The 21,914-nt window shown below is 39.9% G+C and overlaps 1 protein-coding gene across 1 annotated transcript in view; it reads left to right on the top strand.

Annotated features, from left to right (window-relative positions):
* DOCK2 (dedicator of cytokinesis 2) overlaps positions 1–21,914 on the top strand; it is a 343,321-nt gene that overhangs the window by 31,844 nt on the left and 289,563 nt on the right. The window contains exons 11-19 of the mRNA XM_060765022.2: positions 619–694; positions 1,295–1,368; positions 1,738–1,863; positions 8,383–8,507; positions 12,138–12,236; positions 14,745–14,817; positions 14,901–15,004; positions 19,291–19,474; positions 19,570–19,667. Of these exons, the coding sequence (XP_060621005.2) occupies positions 619–694; positions 1,295–1,368; positions 1,738–1,863; positions 8,383–8,507; positions 12,138–12,236; positions 14,745–14,817; positions 14,901–15,004; positions 19,291–19,474; positions 19,570–19,667 (959 nt within the window). The remainder of the gene's footprint in view (positions 1–618; positions 695–1,294; positions 1,369–1,737; positions 1,864–8,382; positions 8,508–12,137; positions 12,237–14,744; positions 14,818–14,900; positions 15,005–19,290; positions 19,475–19,569; positions 19,668–21,914) is intronic.

Below are 21,914 nucleotides of genomic sequence, written 5' to 3'. Positions count from 1 at the left end.
TAGGAGGGATGAGGAAGAAAATCCCTCCTCACCCCTCGGTCTCCTCATGTGTCATTTTCTCACATTAGGAGGACATGAGGAGAGGCTTTATGGCAGCCAGGGACCTTTTAAAGTAAGTTTTAGGGGGAAATGGGAGGCTGGCGAGAAGGGTGCCCTCCCACACCTTTGGGCTCCAAAAGCTCGAAAGGTGCAGGATGGTTGTGGTGACTCAGTTCCCGGGGCTGCAGAAGCAGTCCAGGGATTGAGTTCCCACAGGCCCAATATCTTATTAGACCCAGACCTTTCAGGAAGGCCCGGATCTAATGAGGTGTTTAATTAATTTGGAACAAATCAAGGAAACCTTGCCTTATTCTGAATTAATTTGTTTATACTAGACGTGTTGTTTGTACACCTCTGGTAAAAATTGAGACAGGTCCCACGTTTTGAAACTGTCTAAATGGGCAGAAAATGTAAAAAAAAATATTGAAACTTTAAAAAACACCACACAAACGAACTGTAGGATCATCAATTGCAATGTCGTATCTGTGTTCAAACTTCACAAACTTCATATGGAATCCTAACAAGGTACCTATCTTTCGTCCCTTTTCTATTTGTATTAATTGATTATTATTTTTCTAGTGATGGATATTACAGACGTCATTAAAGGCAAAGCAGAAAGTGATGAAGAGAAGCAACATTTCATTCCTTTTCATCCGTAAGAAAATCTATTTGCTTTTAGTGGGCTAAAAATAAAGCTTAAATGGAAAACAATTTGTGCTTGGCACAAATGGCACAATTTAATCTTGCAGCAAAAATAAATATAATACAGACTAAAACTTCTATCTCATGTACTCATGGCATCTTCTGCTTGTGAAAGAGCTGTTTACATCTGATTTTAGGGTATTGCAAAAGGAAAGCCAACAAAATCCAAAGTTGGTTCTTCCATTTTCACAATTTATTCATAAGAATTACTTTTTAAAAAACCTTATATGTCATACCTGTGCTCACATTTTTGGAACAGACTTCACATCTGTTTCCCTGAAGGATTGTTCTTAAGCTGCTAACCTTTTTGTTGGCTTGTCGTAGCTCAGGTGTCATCTTAATTCACTTGGGAGCTCTTGTGTTTTTAGTTTTACACAAGCTTACTGTCCCCTCTTTAACATCTGTTCTGGAACTACAAATATACTGTTACTGTTCAAAGCATTGGCAGAGGAATCTGAGGTGATACAATTACATTTTGGCTTTTCTTGTGGTTTTGGTGTAATTTTTCTGTGTGTGTCTTCAGTTTGCACAATTATTTTTCTCCTTTTTTTAGAGTGTCAGAGAATGACTTCTTGCACAATCTCTTAAGCAAGGTCACAGCACTCAAAGGTGATGGTGGTGGACAAGGTGAGGAGATGTATAACTTCAAGAAAAAAATGAGTAAAGGTCTTCCCATTCCCCTTTAGTAATCATAGCATGGTGGCATTATCCATTGCCCTCAGCATCAGTTTGCATGACAGCCAGTGCCACATTCAGCCCCTTAAGGGATGGACTTCGGCTATGATATTTGCTCAACCACTTCAGCCTTTTTACAGGTGTATATGATACAGATCTTACAAACGTGTTTGAAGACTGAGTTTTCTAGCATGCCACATGAGAATTGTGTTTGGGGTTTGTTTTAAATGTGATCTTGCCCTTGCAAGTATTGGGTTTTTCTAACCAACATTTAGAAGGAGTTGTGGACAATTTACTATGGATACCCCTTTTCTCTTGAAGGACTCTGGGTGACTATGAAAATGCTTGTTGGAGATGTTGCACAGATTAGGAAGGACTATCCTCATCTTGTTGACAGAACAACTGTTGTTGCTCGGAAGCTTGGCTTTCCTGAAATAATTATGCCGGGTAGGAACTTGCTTGCTTTTGCTTAAAATCTGAATGTCAGTTTTGTTTTGTTCTTCATTCTCCCACCTTATGCATACCATGCAAAAGAAGGATATGCACTGGAGTTGGGATCTACTTCTTTGGAGGGGGAAGACTGGGATTGGCTTTTCCTTTCACCATTTCTGCCCTTCTCTCCCTGCTCCTTCAAGTGTTTGGAGATTCTGTTAAATGGAGTGAATAATGGAGGGTGTTGAGGGAGGAAGGGGGACATAATGGAAAATCAGGGGTAGTACTTTTGCACTTCCAACCAGTTCTCTACAATCTTTCCCTACATTGTCACCCACTCATGTCAGTTCTCTGTAGCACGTGGGACTGCATTACTGAGAGGATGTGGGTACTTGCTGGAAGAGAAGGGGCAAGAAAACAAGTTCTACAAGTTGTCTTGTGGAAAGATACTTGTATCACTTTCTGCTGCTTCCAGTTTATACCCCATCCAAAAGTTCTCCCTGCCCCCAGACACTCCCCAAATTGCCCACTTTGGCATCTAATATTTTTTGCATACTCTAAAATTTTAGCTCTGAATTGTTGAGCTCAGAAATGGATATAAGCAGAGGGGGATTGCTCAGCATATGCAGCCAAACGTTCTAACCTTGGAAAATGGAAATAGGCCAATGGCACCTCACCTATATGCCTTTTTCTCTTGACAAACATCAGCTATCTTGCTACTGGAACAGAGAGGCTGCCAAGGCATGTTGGTTGTATGTTGGTTATGTGTCTATCTCCAGCCGCACAACTATGGATGGGTGGGAAAGTGACACCTTATTACTGAGGCTTTAGAATGTAAAACAACAGACAAACAAACAAAACCCAAAAGGAATGCATGTGGGAGCAAACTCTTTTTTTTAAAAAAAGTCACTTTTGAGATCAGACTGAAGGAACAAAGTAGTCCAGAATATTTTGTAATGGGAGAAAACCCCAAATATCTTGAAATCAGGAAAATGTTTGACTCAAAAAGACTTCAAAGAATTGGTGAGTACAACAATAAATGAAATGTTTCATTTTCTGAATAAATGAAATGCGATAAGGTGCAATGTTTCTAAAAAGAATCACCTCCATTTATGTGTGGATGTTTTGAATATACTTAAGAAGATAAAAACACTTTCACTGGGGGTTTTATTTCTCTGTTTTACCATAAATCTTCAGTGACGTAAAACATTAATAAAGTTTATCCAAAAACATGCACACTAGTGAATATGTACTTTCCCCCCTCATAAACTGATAAAGTTCAGAAATGATGATAGTACTAAATTTTCCCCATATTTATGCATTATGTGAAAATGTATGCATTATATTAACAAATTGCTCTTTATTTAATCCACTGAGATGCTTTACTTTATTAACCTTCAGTTAAAAGCTCTAGTTTCTTAATTGTTGCATGCTGATGGATTTATAATCTCTAAGGAACTAGTTATTAGCCCCTAGATTCCCAATGCAAGTGTTAATTCGTATTAAACAATTTTTAAAGAAAATGTTTGCTTGGGAATTAAGCATAGTTGACAGCAGTAATATCTTATGGGACCTTAGAGAACTTCAGATTGGCAGATACATTTTTGCTGAGGTGCAATTGGTAGCCTTGAAATAAGAGCTTTTAAATATGAAGGGTGAAATCCAAATAATTGTATCTTGAGTAACTTCTGCACTGCTATAACTGCAACTTTTGAGTGTTGATTGTAGCTTTTCTCAACGGTGTTGAAACACTTCCTCTAACGTAGCCACTCTGTCTGGATGCAATGAAGTTGAGAGAGATGGCTCTAAGTTTTATTGAGGGGGGGGGGGCATTCACAGGTATGGAGAATTTAGGGGTGTGACTCTTTACCAAGTTTCTTCTTGAAGCTAGTAACAATTCATTACAGGAATTTTCATTCCACCACATAATCTTTGAAGGCTGTTTCCAATTTGCAACTTATTCTGTAAAAAAAAAATGCATGTGTTTTGCACAGAGTATAGCATTTTCTGCATGGAAATCATATTGTATTCTGTATTTTAGACCAATCACCAATATTCTGTTTTGTTTTTTTTTTGCGTAAAACAACCACATCCAAGTTCCAAACTGTGAAAATTCTCATTAGTCCAGCTTTTTCTTGACAGATTTTCCTATTTGCAAAATACATTTTTGGCATTTTAAAATATTTTTGAATAATCTCCCTATTTTTTATCATGCTCCCAATCCCTAGGTGGCTCCAGAGTGAGAACAAGAGGCATCAACTGCTTTAATTGTGATGAGACAATTAAAGCAGTTGTGATGAGACCATCTCATCAATATGTAGGCAATACAACCTTGCCTTAACATAGGTTCACTGGGTGGGAGGGCAGAGATAGTTATAGGCTAGCAATTTGTCAGGAGGAACGCTTTGGCTTCCTCGACCATGGCCTGCTATTCCAGGAGGATGGCCTACTGGCAAGGGATGGGGTGCATCTCACACAAGTAGGAAAACACTTTTTTGCTCACAGACTCGCAAACCTCATTAGACGCACTTTAAACTAGGTCCACCGGGGGAGGGGGACAACAGCCTTGCGAACACTACTTTACCCATAATGTCTGGGAATCGCCAGAAGGCTAAACGGAGGGCTGCACAAACACAACAAGGACCACGTACCAAAAGCACAATAATACCAATTAAACAGCTCAAGGGAAGATCCCAGGGGCTCACATGTCTTTACACTAATGCACAGAGCATGGGAAATAAACAAGACGAACTCCAACTTCTAGCACAACACCACAAATATGATATCATAGCCATCACTGAAACCTGGTGGGATGACTCCTATCGCTGGAATGTAGATATCGAGGGGTATAACCTCTTTCACAGAAACCGAACAAAGGGGAGAGGAGGCGGAGTAGCCTTATATGTCAAAAACTCTTATGCTGCACAAGAAATTCAAGACAGCAATCTGGGAAACCAGCTTGAAATCATCTGGATAAGAATCAAGGGAACTGGGACTCAAAAAGATGTCATTGTAGGCGTCTACTACAGACCCCCAAGCCAGGAGGAAGATCTTGATGAAGTCTTCTGCCAACAGTTGACCAAACAGGCACAGAAAAGAGATGTAGTAGTCATGGGCGATTTCAACTATCCCGATATTTGCTGGAAAACAAACTCGGCCAAGAGTACAAGGTCCAACAAATTCCTCGCTTGCCTTGCAGACAATTTCATGGTCCAGAAGGTAGAAGAGGCAACAAGGGGATTGGCTACTCTTGATCTCATCCTAACAAATGCGGAGGACCTGATCGATGCGGTCGAAGTGGTAGGATCCTTAGGGCCAAGTGACCATGTGCTCCTGCAATTTGAGGTACAAAGGAAGGCCGAAACTAAGACAAGTCAAACCCGCATTTTGGACTTTAGGAGAGCTGATTTCCAAAAAATGAAGGAAACGCTGAGCAGCATTCAGTGGACACAGATACTAAAAGACAAGGGAGCTACGGATGGATGGGAATTTCTCAAGAGTGAAATACTCAAGGCGCAATTGCAAACCGTGCCAACAAAGAGAAAAAATAGGACAAGTGCAAAGAAGCCAGAATGGATGTCCAAAGAACTTCTAACTGTGCTAAGACACAAAAGAGACATGCACAAGAAGTGGAAAAAGGGAGAAATCACCAAAGAAGAATTCAAACAAATAGCCAACACCTGTAGGGAAAAGGTCCGCAAGGCTAAAGCAAAAAACGAGCTCAGACTTGCCAGGGACATTAAAAACAATAAAAAGGGCTTCTATTCTTATGTCAGTAGAAAAAGGAAAAACAAGGAGGCGATAGGACCTCTTCGAGGAGAAGATGGGGCAATGCTGACAGGGGACAGGGAAAAGGCAGAACTACTTAATGCCTTCTTTGCCTCGGTCTTCTCACAAAAAGAGAGTCTTCAACCTCAGCAAGATGGAGTGGATGAGGGATTGGAGGACATCCAACCCCAAATTGGGAAAGAAGTCGTCCAGGAATACCTGGCCGCTCTTAATGAGTTCAAGTCCCCAGGGCCAGATCAACTACACCCAAGAGTATTGAAGGAACTAGCGGAAGTCATTTCGGAACCATTGGCAACCATCTTTGAGAGTTCTTGGAGAACGGGAGAAGTTCCAGCAGATTGGAGGAGGGCCAATGTGGTCCCAATCTTCAAGAAGGGAAAAAAGGACGACCCAAACAACTACCGTCCGGTCAGCCTCACGTCGATACCGGGCAAGATTCTGGAAAAGATTGTTAAGGAAGTGGTCTGCAAACACTTAGAAACAAATGCAGTCATCGCTAATAGTCAACATGGATTTATCAAAAACAAGTCATGCCAGACTAATCTGATCTCTTTCTTCGATAGAGCTACAAGCTGGGTAGATGCGGGGAATGCCGTGGATGTAGCGTACCTGGATTTCAGTAAGGCCTTCGACAAGGTCCCCCATGACCTTCTGGCAAGGAAACTAGTCCAATGTGGGCTAGGCAAAACTACGGTGAGGTGGATCTGTAATTGGTTAAGTGGACGAACACAGAGAGTGCTCACTAATGCTTCCTCTTCATCTTGGAAAGAAGTGACGAGCGGAGTGCCGCAGGGTTCCGTCCTGGGCCCGGTCCTGTTCAACATCTTTATTAATGACTTAGATGAAGGGCTAGAAGGCACGATCATCAAGTTTGCAGACGACACCAAATTGGGAGGGATAGCCAATAGTCCAGAGGACAGGAGCAGAATTCAAAACGATCTTGACAGATTAGAGAGATGGGCCAAAACTAACAAAATGAAGTTCAACAGTGACAAATGCAAGATACTCCACTTTGGCAGAAAAAATGAAATGCAAAGATACAGAATGGGGGATGCCTGGCTCGAGAGCAGTACGTGTGAAAAAGATCTTGGAGTCCTCGTGGACAACAAGTTAAACATGAGCCAACAATGTGATGTGGCGGCAAAAAAAGCCAATGGGATTTTGGCCTGCATCAATAGAAGCATAGTGTCTCGATCTAAGGAAGTAATGCTACCCCTCTATTCTGCTTTGGTTAGACCACATCTGGAATATTGTGTCCAATTCTGGGCACCACAATTCAAGAGAGATGTTGACAAGCTGGAAAGTGTCCAGAGGAGGGCGACTAAAATGATCAAGGGTCTGGAGAACAAGCCCTATGAGGAGCGGCTTAGGGAACTGGGCATGTTTAGCCTGAAGAAGAGAAGGCTGAGAGGAGATATGATAGCCATGTATAAATATGTGAGAGGAAGCCACAGGGAGGAGGGAGCAAGCTTGTTTTCTGCTTCCTTGGAGACTAGGACACGGAACAATGGCTTCAAACTACAAGAGAGGAGATTCCATCTGAACATTAGGAAGAACTTCCTGACTGTGAGAGCCGTTCAGCAGTGGAACTCTCTGCCCCGGAGTGTGGTGGAGGCTCCTTCTTTGGAAGCTTTTAAGCAGAGGCTGGATGGCCATTTGTCAGGGGTGATTTGAATGCAATATTCCTGCTTCTTGGCAGGGGGTTGGACTGGATGGCCCATGAGGTCTCTTCCAACTCTATGATTCTATGATTCTATGATTCTATGATTCTAATTTGCTGTAAACTACCCTATAGCGGTTTTTGTTGCTTCCTGCTGCTTCTGGTTTATTCCCAATCTAAAGGTTCCCTGTACATCCTCCAGGTCTTGCAGTCTGAGCTGGTTCATTTTATCAGGCTATTTCTCATGCAGGGCACCAGATATTTTCATTCTGTTTTCATTCATCAACCTTGGCTGTGACTTCATGACATGGAGGTGTTCTGGTGTCTTGAACACACCAGATATGAGTCCATGACATTACTTTCTTTTTCTTTTTACATATTCTCAAACTTTAGCTCTGAATTGTTGGGCTGAGAACATGCCATAAGTGGGGAGTTTCTTTAAGGCACTCCCAAGCAAGTGACACAAATTCATGTCACAGGGTTGCTGTCTTGGAACCAAAAGCTAAGCAGTGGAACTGAAAGGGAATCCATTTTAAAGCCAATGTGTGGCCCCTATTTTTCCAAAAGCAGAAGCCCTTCCATTTGAAAAGTGGTCAGCTATGTAACTGTGTGTATACGTGTGTGTAGCTATTCTTAAAAACCCTCAAACAATCCAAAGTGCCTCCAGTCCATGGTAGTAAAGCTATGTTGATAAAGCCCTATTTGCAGTGAGTCAGTTTCTCTAAGACAACTTTTGCTCATTCCTCACAAAATTATCTGAGTGGTAATGGTACTTGTAGTGTTCATTTGTTTCTTAAGTCTACCATGACTTGCCATTACTTGTTGTGAAGTGCCTTAACTGGGCTTCACCAGAAGGTGTCATTGCAGGATGAGAATTACCAATTCATGTGGAAATGACATTCAGCCCTTTCCTGACAAGACAAAGTCTGATAATAAACATCAAAGCTGCATTTCAATTTCTCCTTGAATTTTCACACTTCAGTGTAATGCTGAGCATGTCAGACATAGCTTTAATGTGTTCTGTGATATTAGCTGTTTGCAGTCGCTTTTATCCTGGTGTCTAACCTTTTGTAATTCTTCTGTAGGTGATGTAAGAAATGACATCTATATTACTTTAATATATGGAGACCTGGATAAGTATAATAAAACCACTCAGAGAAATGTAGAAGTCAACATGTGTGTGTGTGATGAAGAAGGGAAAGTAATACCAGTAAGTATTACTCTGTGCATACTAATGATAACAAAGTGCAACTTAGGTGAATTTCCTCCCTTGGCCAGAAATTAAGTTTCTGCTATACTTGCTCTGCAGTTCAAATTTGCTGGCCTTGATCTGTTTACTATTGTGTAATGATGAGTAATACTTGATTCTTTGCCCCACAGTGGTCTACACCCATAGGCTTAAAAGCCCATCTTGTCCCAATCGTGTAATATATTTTGAGAGATTTGAACTTGTGATGCAGTGATGGGGAGTGAAAGTAATAGATATAAATAGCTTAGTCTGGCATAAATCTGTTGCCTACATCTGATGGATGTTTAGAAAAAGGAACTCCAAAAATCCTGATATGGTTTACTTGATGATATTGGGATGTATATCTTAATTTTTCTTTTCTACATTCTGCACTTGAATGTTTCAGGTACAGCTGCTATAGTTTCTTTGCTAATACAAGGGTGTCAAGGATAGTGTGTTACATTAGCTACTGCAGTTTTTATTGTTTGGTGATCTTAAGGAGATACCTTAATTCTCTTTAAGGAAGCAGAGTGCAATATATACTTCCAAAAACATTGCTTTTAAAATGCTGTTAATGGTCCACAGAGCCTAGATGCTGGTGTATTTCATAGTTTCTATTTCAGACTCCATCCTACCAGCAAAAGCCTTGACATTGCATGCTCTTGCCATGCAAATTGGAAAAATGGAAAACCTACCTGGCAATTAAACAGTAGCGAACAATGATGTATTTCCCCTTATTAGCATTAGCTTCTGTGAGAACTCTCTGGAGATTCACAAAAAAGACCCTGCAATGCTGCAACAGTAACAATTGGTTTGGTATAAGTGGAGCTTTGAAGTAACTCGCTACAGATAATGGGAGCTGTCCTGTTGGTGCATTGCACTAGCAGTCACACTTTTTTCAGCGTCATTTGGCAGGAGCAAAAAAATGCAGACAAACATGAGCAGGCTGTAAGCATACCCTCCAAATGTCCTAATTTGGCAGGGAACGTGCCAATTAATCCTCTGCTCCCCCACCTTTTTCAGCTGCTTTTAAAATGTGCCAGTTGCTCTCTCCTCTTCCCACTTTGTCCCTTTGTCCTTAGCTTACTTCAAATGCTGAAAATCACTTCAAAGTACTAAAAGAGTCTGTACTCCATTAAGTTAACTAGAGGAAGAGGAGGAGGGAATCTTGTCATTCCCCATAGGCACAGACAAATGCAAAGTATGGCAGCCGCTTTTAGCTTCTGTATTCCTTCTCATTTATAACTTTGGTCATCTTGATCAAATCCTGATATCAGTTGGGCACATGTGCCCTGGTTTTCACTTTTAAGTGTCGGAGGGTATGCTGTATACAGCAAATTTCTCCATGGTCTTCCTGATTGCTGCTCTTGTGGTTCCTCTGCCCCCCTTCTGCTGCCTCTTGGGTTTAAAGGGGAATTGTATAGTTGTAGAACTCATATTTTAGAACGCATATAAACAAACAGCAATCCTTCATTTTGGCTAAAGATTGAAAATTACTCCATGCTACAGTGGGTCCTCCAGAAACAGTAGAGCCACCCCAAAAATAATACCAGAAGTGATATGTTGCCACTTCTTTTGTTTTCATGTGATCTGTATGTGTATGTGAGTCCCTTTGGGGAGATAGGGCAGGTTATAAATAAAGATGATGATGATGATGATGATTTGTATGTTGTATTTTATTTTACTTCTTTTGAGAGGAAAGAGGGGGAGAACATGACCATTCCGTTCTTTTGAAACTCTCTATCCACAGATCACCCTTCATCTTGGTTAGCAAAACTCAGATAAATAATGTCCCATACCACCTCATTAAGGCCCGGAATTAAATGAGAAATTCACATAGTAGGCACTGAAGCCATAAAATTCCAACCTACTACTATGCGATGGGGGAGGGAGGGCGGGCTCATTATGAATGTTAAATCTCTCAACACAACCAGTTTTAGCAAAATCAACACCACTTCTGGGACTTCCACCAATAACTTAGGCAGGGAGATAGTTGGATAGCAATGATAGACAACAGAATCTCAATTATAATAAATAGATGAGGTGCAGTAAGCTTTAGCTGATAAGGCAAAATGTATTGTGTTTTTTATGAATGGGAGAACCACAGTATTACTTCTTCAAGAACAAGAAAAGAGAGTTATTCAGGCATAGTTGTTGCGGAATAATATTGTCCTTGAAAGTGCTTCTGTTGCCTGGTGATTTATCATTTAAGCCATTAAGCTAAATTTCTTGTTAATTGCAATCTTGTTAGGTGTTTGTTTCTTGTTAACTGGTTATTTTCCAGTTAACTATTATAGAACCATAGTATCATAGAATAATAGAGTTGGAAGAGACGGCATGGGCCATCTAGTCCAACCCCCTGCCATGCAGGAAAATCACATTCAAAGCACCCATGACAGATGGCCATCCAGCCTCTGTTTAAAAGCTTCCAAGGAAGAAGCTTCCACCACATTCTGAGCAGGGAGTTCCACTGCTGAACAGTTCTTACAGTAAGGAAGTTCTTCTTAATGTTCAGGTTTAATCTCCTTTCCTGTAATTTGAACCCATTGCTCCGAATCCTAGTTTCCAGAGCAGCAGAAAACAAGCCTGTTCCATCTTTCTTATGTCATCCTTTCACATATTTATACATAGCTATCATGTCTCCTCTCAGCCTTCTCCTCTGCATGTTAAGACACTATCATGTAGCTATGAAAACAAGGGGTAAGGCATGTCTGGTGTATTTTCACACACACACACAGACTTAGTGGCTTTATTAATGGCAGCAGCAGGGCATTGGGAAAATGTTTAAATGGCAGGGATCCCACAGCCACAGACTGACAAGTTATTAAAAAAACTAGTCAAAGTGAACAGGAAGGTGGGGTATGCTGTGGCCTGCCTTTAGCAATAGGGCAGTGGTGCTGAGAGTGAGACACTCCAGATAGGGGGAATATTATGGTCAAAAATTATATTTATGAGCAATAACCTCAGTCCTTTCTGTAGTGTAATTATATTTCATAGTTATAGGAGTACGGTTTCACTAAATAATGGTGGACCACTGGGTTATGCTTTGCCTTATACACTGTTGTGGGTGTTGTGTTGATAAGGTGGGAAATAAGAGAACGTATCTTATACCATAGAGACCAATTACTTGTAGTGTTCAGGTGTGTGTGTATCCTTAAGAAAATATTGTACTTTCCTTTGAGAAGTAGGACTTAAAGAATTACAGTAAAAATACTAAGTGAGTGAGTGGGTATGTGAATAACTCACAACACAACTAATTGTAGTTTAATAGCAACTTTCTGAACATTGGCAGATACTGACCCTGATTAACACTTCTATTGTTGTGTGGAGGAACATTACCTTCCTTTCCCTATTGATCTAATTTTCATTGATGAAACCATTGTAAGCCCATTTTATTTGGTGTTACAGTCCTTTGGTTGCTGTATATTTACTATCTTTGGAGTGGCAACAAAAAGATTACAACTGGTTCTATAGTTGTCAGTATATATATATATATATATATATATATATATATTTGAAAAAATAAATAAATATAGTCCTGTAATGAAAATGTGAGAGTTCAAGTATCTGTGTCTTTCTCTCTCTCAACCCCTTTCCCCTTTTGTGTGTAAGAATGCAATCTGTTCAGGAGCTGGGGACAAGCCAGTGAGTGAATACAAATCAGTTGTCTACTATCAAGTCAAACAACCTCGCTGGATGGAGACAGTAAAGGTATGGCAAAAGAAGAGGGGGCTTCTCTTTTGTGTTTAAAGGCCTTCCTTATTAGGGAGTAGGAATCTGGCAGCTTTTGGACTACAACTCTTAGCATCCTTTGCCAGCATGGCCAACAGTTAAAGAATACTGGGAATTGCAGACCAACCACATCTGGAAGTTTAAACTATTCCTACTCTTAGCCTTATAATTACCCTTTGAAAACTACTAAATCTGAAAATATATGAAAAGTATGCAAACATTCAAAGAGATAATTATATTGTGCATGTATGACTGAAACTTAAAAAGGAATTCAAAGAATAATTCTATCAAGGAAGTTCTAGGTTGTCTCTCCCCCCCCCCCCCCATATGCTTTATTATAATACTGTAATATAATTTATTTCCATCAGGCTTGTCCTTGTTTGAACAGAATTAAAAGTTAACCTTGCTGTGTGTATGTAACTTATAATAAGTAAATTCTTGGAAGGCTGTGATGGAAATAATTGCAAAATGGCTGCAAGCTTATTGTAAATTTGCTCCTTTTAAAGAGAGAGCACTATAGAAAATTACTGTCATAATATGATTCTTAGGTAGATAATAAGTTTAATTCCATTAAGGTGTTTTGGCAAGAGTAGACATAGGGTAACAGGGAGAGGAAAAGCATAATAGAAGGTATTCTTGAGTACTGAAACATTCATTTTCCTGTCATTTCAAATATCTCTGTCTGTTAAGCAATTGTAAATGGTACATTTTAAGCATATAAAGAAATGCTTTCATGAACTAACATTTAAAATTTTCCAATTCCCTGTTTATAATTGTGGGTCTTAGTGTCATCTGCCCATGGTGGTACATGCCTTTGTTACATACCAGTTGGACTACTGTCATGCATTCTACATGGGGCTGCCTTTGAAAAGTGCTCTGAAACTTCAGTTGGTTCAAAGAGCAGCCACCAGGTTGCTAACTGAGGCTGTCTACTGGGAGCGTACAATTCCTCTGTTGCGACAGCTCCACTCAACACATTTCTGAGCACAATTCAAAGTTCTGGTTTTGACCTACAAAGCCCTATATGGCTCTGGTCCAAGTTATCTGAAGGACCGCATGTCTTTCTATGAACCTGGGAGGCATCTACGATCTACTGGGAAGGGACTTCTTTTGGTCTCACCACCATTCAAGCACACTTGGTGAGAACATGGGAGAAGGCCTTTTCAGTGACTGTTCCCAGGCTGTGGAGCCCCCTCCTAAGAAAAACCAGAATGGCCCATCCTTGCTGGCCTTCCACAGGCAGTCAAGATCTTCCTCTGCCAACAGGCTTTTGGGGAAGGGGATGCTCTGGATAGGGTGGGGGGGGGGGATTGGGGAGAGGATATGAGTTTTAAAGGCTATTTTAATGTTTTTGCTTTATTTAAATTCTGTTTTTCCCCACATTGTTATTATTTATTTATTTATTTTTTAAAAAACTTTTGTATTGCTCTATTTAAACTGTTTAGTGTGGATAGATGTTAGCCTCATTGAATCCCCATGGGGAGAAAGGCGGGATATATATAATAATAATAATAATAATCATCATCACCATCAAGGTTTCCCCTGTGGATCTGGGAGACCCCTGAAACAGCATGGGGATGGACGTGAAGTTGGGAACTGTAGAAGTCAGGGAAGGGGGGCAGGTTTTATAAGCAGACGTCATTGATGGCAAGTGCCAACTTTCATATCAGTAGGACGGTGAATAAATTCAGGATTTTAATTCAAACTTCAAAGGAGCTACGTGAGGTATGACCCTTTAAATAGCACCTTGGACAGCTGTTCAGCCTCCAGCACAGTTCCTTTACTAAGGGCCCTTCCACACAGCCCTATATACCAGAATATCAAAGCAGAACATTCCACGTTATCTGAGTGTGGACTCAGATAACCCAGTTCAAAGCAGATATTGTGGGATATCTGGGATATAAGGCTGTGTGGAAGGGCCCTAAGTTAACATTCTCAGGGCCCTTCTACACTGCCACATAAAATCTGGATTACCTGGCAGTGTAGACTCATATAATCCAGCTCAAAGCATATAGTGTGGATTATCTGCTTTGATAATCTGAATTATATGGCAGTGTAGAGGGGGGCCTTAGACAGGTCCCTTAAACTAAAACTCACAGTGATGCATGCATGATGTGGTAAACATTTATTGAAAGTAATGTAATCGTTATTAAGAAATGTCACTTGACAAATTATAAAATAAAGGACAGTACAACAGCACTTTAAAACTCACGGAAATGAAGTCACCCAGTCTAGCCATGTTTGCTGTTGGGCCTTGCTTTGAACTACATGCATGCCTTGTTCAATAAATTAATTTTATCCTTTTACTCTTAGTACAGAGGCAGGGATTAAACAGCCCTTAAGAAGTTGTTGGATTGCAACTCCCAGCCTCTTTAGCCAGCATAGCGCAAGATAAGGAATGCTGGAGATTGAAGGCAGCTACCCAACGTCAGGAGGACTGCACTTCAGGCTTCAGCCACTGATTTCTGATACTGTTTCTTTAAACAGGTGGCATTGCCCATTGAGGACATGCAGAGAATTCATTTGCGCTTTACATTTAGACATCGATCATCTCAGGAGTGTAAGCAAACTGTTCCATTATTTACTTTCATTATGCAACATAAGAGAAGTGGAAATAGTAATACCAAATTCTGTGTTATACAGCTAAAGACAAGGGAGAAAAGAATTTTGCCATGGCCTATGTAAAGTTAATGAAGGAGGATGGGACAACTCTACATGATGGCTTTCATGATCTGGCAGTTCTAAAGGTATAATTACTTAATGCCCCATGTTGATTTTCATTCTGCTTTGTACAAACTAATGGCAGCCTCCCATGGTTCTGTCAAAATGTTACATACATTCTCAAAGAAGGCTTGGTTTAATTGTTTGGATTATGCCTATGGAAATTGAATGCTGATATGAATTTAAAACGTTCAGGGCCTCACAAAGACATCTTTCTTCTGGAGTCATTGAATGTGGTGGTCTTCCCTCATTCCCATCTCCCTACAATAGTTGACTTGGTTGGCAGTTTAATCTTACTTCACATTGGTGGCACGGGCAGCAACATCCCATCGTTTCAACATCCCCATCCTTCAGAGCTGTCACGTGGGGCTATGCTTCTCCCTCTACTTCGTGGTCATGGGAGGCCATGCCAAAGCTGGATTAGGTTGTTGGGGGCCCTGGAGCAGTCTGAAAAAACACAACATCTCTTCTAACTTCTAATGAACTGGATGAAAATCCCAACATTTTGAATGGGTTCCAGGACTGAGTCCCAGTTCAAACTGGGTGGAAAATGTGTTCCACCAAGAATCTCCTGCTTCCCTTTAGTAGATGCCTTCCTGCTATTCCAGCTATCCATCTGTGATGTAAAATCCCAGATTTCTCTCCCTTTCATATTCTTCCAGTAATCCTAGCCCTCACTGGGGTTTGTTCCCTCCCTGACCAACGATCTTCTCCTCTTAACATCCCCATTGCCTAAGAGCAAGGAGAAACACAAATAGTTGAACCTTCTTTATTTAGTAACTCTGCCACACCCCTGGCATGAAACACAAAATGATTTATAGCAATTTAAATTGCAAATACAACCAAAATCTTATATTACATATATATATATATATATATATATATATATATATATATATATATTAAATTACACAATTTTATTTGAAAATGGCTAGAAACAGTTTAAAAGACAATAAAGAGTTCTAGAACCCTCCCTGAGCTCTTCTCCAAGTGTGTCATGAGAGCCAGTTGCAGTTGTTCCTCATTTCAGCTAGAAGCTCAAATGTCATCTAATTTATGTTGTTTATAGTAGACCATGGCATCCCGCGGCAGTGCACTGTCATATTAATGTGATTTCTTCCTTCATAATTGTCTGGTTCCCATATTATGGTTGACTGTGCAATATGAGAGCAGGCTGGAGAAAAAGACTATCAGGGATTGATGGGTATAACTTGTATGACCACACCTAGCTATGGACTGTGTCTGGAAAGCAATTTGCTTCTGCTTGAAAGCAAAGGTGTTTTCAACCAGAAAAAAACAATGAAGAAAAATTATGGAAGCTGGTCCAAGATGGCAGTCACCTACACTCAAATGCACTAGTTTTTTAGTTAGGTATTTTAGTTAGTGTTCAAGACTAGACTTACAGTTGGGTCTGATGCATTTGCTTCTCTTGCATCATGATTAATGTGGTCTTCCGGCTGACCTTGATTGCTTACTTTCTCCAAAGCATAAGATGATAATGCAATATTTAAAGATAACATTATTTGCTTTTTGAACAAACATACTGGAAGGATAACTGATGGCTCAATGGGTTATGGGAGCAGGACAAATAACAAAAACAGGAAAAGGAAAGAAATCAAGGAACACCTTTAATTGATGCTCGCAATCTCACTGGGCTGAACCTGTACTTAGCTTCTAGACCATGTTTCCCAAACTTTGGTCCTCCAGGTATTTTGGACTTCAGTTCCCATGATTCCTAATAGATAGTAAGCTGGCTGGGATTTCTGTGAACTGAGGTCCAAAACAACTGGGGGATCAAAGGTTGGTAACCACTGTTAAAAGAAGCTGCTCAAAGAAACAAATGTGAGATTGATTTTTTACACTTGCTTCAGCAACATAGCCCAGGATCCTCTATATCTCTCTCCCCCCCCCCCCCCCCCCACACACACACCTTTTTTTTGTTCTGTTTTTAGATACCCAACCAACCTTGGCTTAGCAATTGAGGAAGCATATATATGAGCACCACAGTTGCACATTTGCTTACTTTTTTCCAATTTAAAATCCCTCCCTTCCTGTCTCTCATACTTCAAAAACTGCTTACAAAATTAAGCAGTGAAAACCCCTCAGTAAGGTGATTTTTCAAAAATGGTATAGTCATAGAACCATGTAAAATGATATACATAAGAGGAGACAAACAATAAAAATAGCATGCCATCACCACTAAACGTGGTAAAAAAAAAGTATTGACCTGTGTCCATAAATGGTAAAAGCACTAATGCTAGCCAAACCTGCTGGGGAAGAATATTTCAAAATGAGTCCAGAAGGTGAAGTCTAGAAAGGCTATCCATCCAGACTCTGGGAGCTCCTACTGGAATAACTACTCGCAGAAGTCTTTAATTCTGAACAAGCTCCCCTGGGAATGCCCATCATAATGCAAAATAATGTACTAGGGCTGACTTTAGTAGTTCATTATCATAATGCAAATTCATGGCAACTCCAATCCATGTACTCAACAGAACTATCCAACAGGATTCCACTCATATGATGAAAATGCTTTGGGCAAGCTAAAAAAAGATTCCAGCTCTCTGAGGATGCCTGCCATAGATGTTAGTGAAACGTCAGGACAGAATGCTTCTGGAACATGGCCATAGAGCCCAGAAAACTCACAGCAACGTATTCCAGCTTTTGCAAACACATTTGACACTTTCTGATTTTCACAAGAAAAATTCCTTGCAAATGTATCAAAAATGAAATGAAATAACACCTAATACCTGAGATATTTGTTTTGCTATTTGGCAGCCCTGTGGGCCAGTCTGTACACATTCGTTATTGAAAATGCTAGAGTGATCAAAACTAAAACAGTGAAGTTTAGTTTCTCCTTTAGTCCGTTTATATGCTCAACTGGCAAATCTGCTCTAGGACCTAACACTTGACATTGGGAATTCCTTTTGGAAGGTAACTCCCTCAAAATTTTCATCCGGACATGTAAGCAAATTTTGTCAGAATGACATTGTAGCTGTGTACGTTCTATGGGTCTGCCTTTAAAAACAATTTTATAACTTAAGTTGGTGCAGAGTAGAAGAATTCTAAGTAGAGATTAGGTTGGAGATGAATACATCCAACTTGGAGATGAATATATCCCAGGTACAACAGTGGACCATGTGCCAGAAATGTCACCATGCACACCTTCCCCTTTGTTCCCATCAAGGTCTCATAGAATCACAGAATCACCCAGGCCACATTTCTGCCAGACAGGAGCACCAAGTCAAAGCCCTACTGACAGATGGTTTGCTTAAAAACATCCAGAGAATGGGATATCCAAGGAAGCATGTCAAACATGTCTTACCATCAGAAAGTGCTTCCTGATGTTGAGGTGGAAGTGCCTTTCCTGCAATTTGAACCCAGAATTCCATGTTTTAGTCTCTAGAGCAGCAGAAAACAAGCTTGCCTCATCCTCAACATGACATCCTTTCAAATATTTAAACATATGTATCATGTTCCTTCTGTTCATATACCTGCATGTAATCCATATTGTTTCCTTACCCTCCCAAAAAACAAAGAGGTGTTATTAACCCTTCCCTTCCTGCAAAGGTTGCAGGCAAATTATTTCTGAACTTTTAATGGCAGATGATTGACATTTTTGATTTCAAGTGATTGTGATTTATGAGCCCAACTTAGTGGCACATGGTGACACTGCTCCACAGTTGTCTAAAATACTCTCACTAGTCCATTTTAGAGTAGAAGTTGAAATGACCTCATATGAGCTTTTTGCTGAGTGCTGTTGCAATGCTTCAACAGACTTACCTTACTTTTATGGTCATAGCCACACCTCCCTCTCAATGATATGCAATGAAATACTTAAAAATATTAGGAATAAAGGAGAGGAAAGAGATTCAGCACAGAGTTTCTGCTTCTGACATTCCTCCCTATGTACTGAAGTTCTTATAATTATTTTCACACAATCTTTTAAAATACAGCATATGTAAAACTTGCATTTAACATTTTGCTGTAATAGTTGATATTTGTTGAATTTGTTGAATGACATATTCTCTGTGTGTCTCCTTAATTACATTAAAACATATTGAAATACAGTTAGGCGAGTTTAAGAGAAAATGGTATTGTGTTTTAGCCATCTATGGCACATCACTGAATTTCAAAAATGACTTGTGTTATGCAGAATGTGGGACAAAACACTGTGCCCTAGTTTGTAGTCTTCTTTACATTTTAATGTGTTTCAGCCTTTTAAAAAAATTAAAAAATTATCTGGAACTTAATATAGCTAAATGTGAACAGAATTAATTCCAGTGAATCTCACCAGTGCCTTCCTTTCAAGGGTGACAGTAAGAAAATGGAAGATGCCAGTGCTTACTTGAGCCTCCCTTGTGTTCGCCATCATGTCGAATCTAAAGTTTCAACTTTAAGTCGGAGTTCAAGCAGTGTGGGAGGCCTCTCAGTGAGCTCAAGAGATTCTTTTGCCATTTCAACTCTTGTTTGTTCAACCAAGCTGACTCAAAATGGTAAGAATATAAATGTCTGCAAGGTTGTTCATGTTGCCCTTGAAAAGTAATCCTCATGCATTTGTGGCTGAATATACTCTTGTTCTTCTCTGCAGTTGGTTTACTGGGCCTTTTGAAGTGGCGTATGAAACCGGAGCTTTTGCAGGAAAACCTTGAAAAACTGAAGATTGTGGATGGAGAAGAAATTGTGAAGGTATAGCAATGGTCTAATTTAAATGTGGGGATGCTAGTAGCTTCCATGCAAGTAAGTGGTTGAATGCCTTTGCAGTTTTAATTTAAACTTTTAAGGAGCTATCCAATATGCTAAACTTGTGTTCGTTCAGATTAAAACCTGAAGTGGATTCAATGCACTTCTGACATAGAAGCTGCTAGCCATCCCTACTAATTATATTATAACCCCTGTATCTATGGAGGATACAGCCTTGGACTTCACACAGATACAAAGTGGACTTTATTCAAATGAAAAACTTATAATCCAAGAATATCATAGAAGTCACACTGGAGGTTCTAATTATACCTATAAATGGCATTTTTTTTTAAAAAAAGAAATAGATAAATAAAACTATTGTACAGGTCCAATGGTTACAGAAATTTTACTATATGTGGGATATTATGAATAGTGTGGGTGATGTTTCTCTCCCATCACCCTCTCAGATTTTTGTTGTTCATGCTCTTGTTGCTAGAGATGCTCTAATATGCTGTACTGAATAAGAATTTGTAGTGTTCATATTGTGTGGAGTTCCTTACACTACTACATAATTATTGGTTTTGTTTTTTTAAAAAGTTCAGGCACTGTGTCCTGATTACTTTGTAGATCTGTTGTTTTCTTTATGTGGTTTCATTTGAGAAGTTTATAATCTGTTTTGATGTGAAACATTGTGTTGTCTCTTGGCTCCTCAATAGAAAATGCTCCCTAAATAGACCAATCAAGAAACAGTGCTCCTTGAACAATTCCTTCCAAAATTAATACAAGAAGCCTTTTATTGACATGATTCCCCTCCCCTGGGAAAACATTGGACCCCCTTCCCACCCCCTGGTTGTTGATGCTCAAGGTGGGACTTGAGTAGCCTTCCAGATGTTGTTGGGATGCAGCTCCCATGAGCCCTGGGCAGTTCAACAACTTCTTGTACAGAATGGGCATAACCTATCAATTTTCTCTTACATTCTCAGTTGTGTCTGTTTTCTCCCTTGAAAATAATTCAGGAATGTCAAATTCAGTGCTGACAGAACTCATGATCCTCTGGCTTCAATAATGCAGTCTTGTTTTCTTATTTTTCCAAGTACTATGCCAGTGTGGCTTCAGGCAGGATAAGTATCCTTGGCCACATCTACTCTGTTCCTTGGGAAATCTCCATGTTTCCCCATCTGTCTATCCATCCCTTGAAATCATAGTTATAGGCTATAATTTGCATTCACAGAATCATCTCAAATCATTAGTACACATAATCATCTTGTAGCCAACATTACTCATTTTATGCAATGCACTATGGCACTGCTGTCCTTCAACACTGTAGAGAGACTGTTTAAGTGGAATAATATGTTGAATCACATAATCTTATGAGTTGGAAGGGGATGCAAGTGTCATCTAGTTCAGCCTTCTGCCATGAAGAAATTTTCACGAAAGCATCCCTGAATGCCCATCCAACCACTACTTAAATATCTAGAATTAAGGTAGCTCTCCTCCCCTTCAAGGCATTCTATTTTGCTGTTGAATAGTTACAGTAGAAAAGTGCTTATTACTTAGAAAACAAAATTGGCATACCTCTAGACCAGTATTTCTCAAATTGTGCTCCTCCAGATGTTTTGGACTTCAGCTCCCTTAAATCTCAGCCAGCTTACCAGTTGTTAGGAATTGCGGTAGCTGAAATCCAAAACATCTGGAGGAGCACAGTTTGAAAAACCCTGCTCTCGATATTTGAAGATGTTAATTATGTTACTGCTCTGTCTTTTCTTCTCCAAGTTAAATATACCCAGCTATCTTTATTGATCCTCATGAAGCTTGGCTTCCAGATGTTTGATCATCTTGGATGCCCTTCTTTGAATATATTCAGAGTGGACTAAGCTGTTTTGTCCAGGCCTGATTTAGTTCCAAGCATGAGAAGCAAGACAACAGAGGATATGGCTTGATGATGATATGAGAGACTGTATTTAGTCCAAGTTCTCTAGCTGTCCTACCAGTGCCACAGTCATCAGAGGGAGGGGCTAAATGTGGAATACCCATCCTGCTTTTTCCATATCTGGGTGAGGAAAGCCCTGCCACTCCCTAGAAATGTCTGATACACCTGACTCTTTTACAAAGAAGAAGACAGGCTATATAAATTGCTTCAGTGGTGTTAACAGGGACATCTTTGGACTTAACCTGTGAGATGTGCAGACTTATTTGAATGAGATAGTCTATTTTTTTTTTCTTTAACTGAGATGAGGGACATAAAATATAATT

This window comes from Anolis sagrei, chromosome 2 (genome assembly GCF_037176765.1).
Source record: "Anolis sagrei isolate rAnoSag1 chromosome 2, rAnoSag1.mat, whole genome shotgun sequence".
Classification (NCBI taxonomy): domain Eukaryota; kingdom Metazoa; phylum Chordata; class Lepidosauria; order Squamata; family Dactyloidae; genus Anolis; species Anolis sagrei.
Note: the sequence above shows the minus strand (reverse complement) of the source record. Positions and strands in the feature narration are given on the sequence as shown.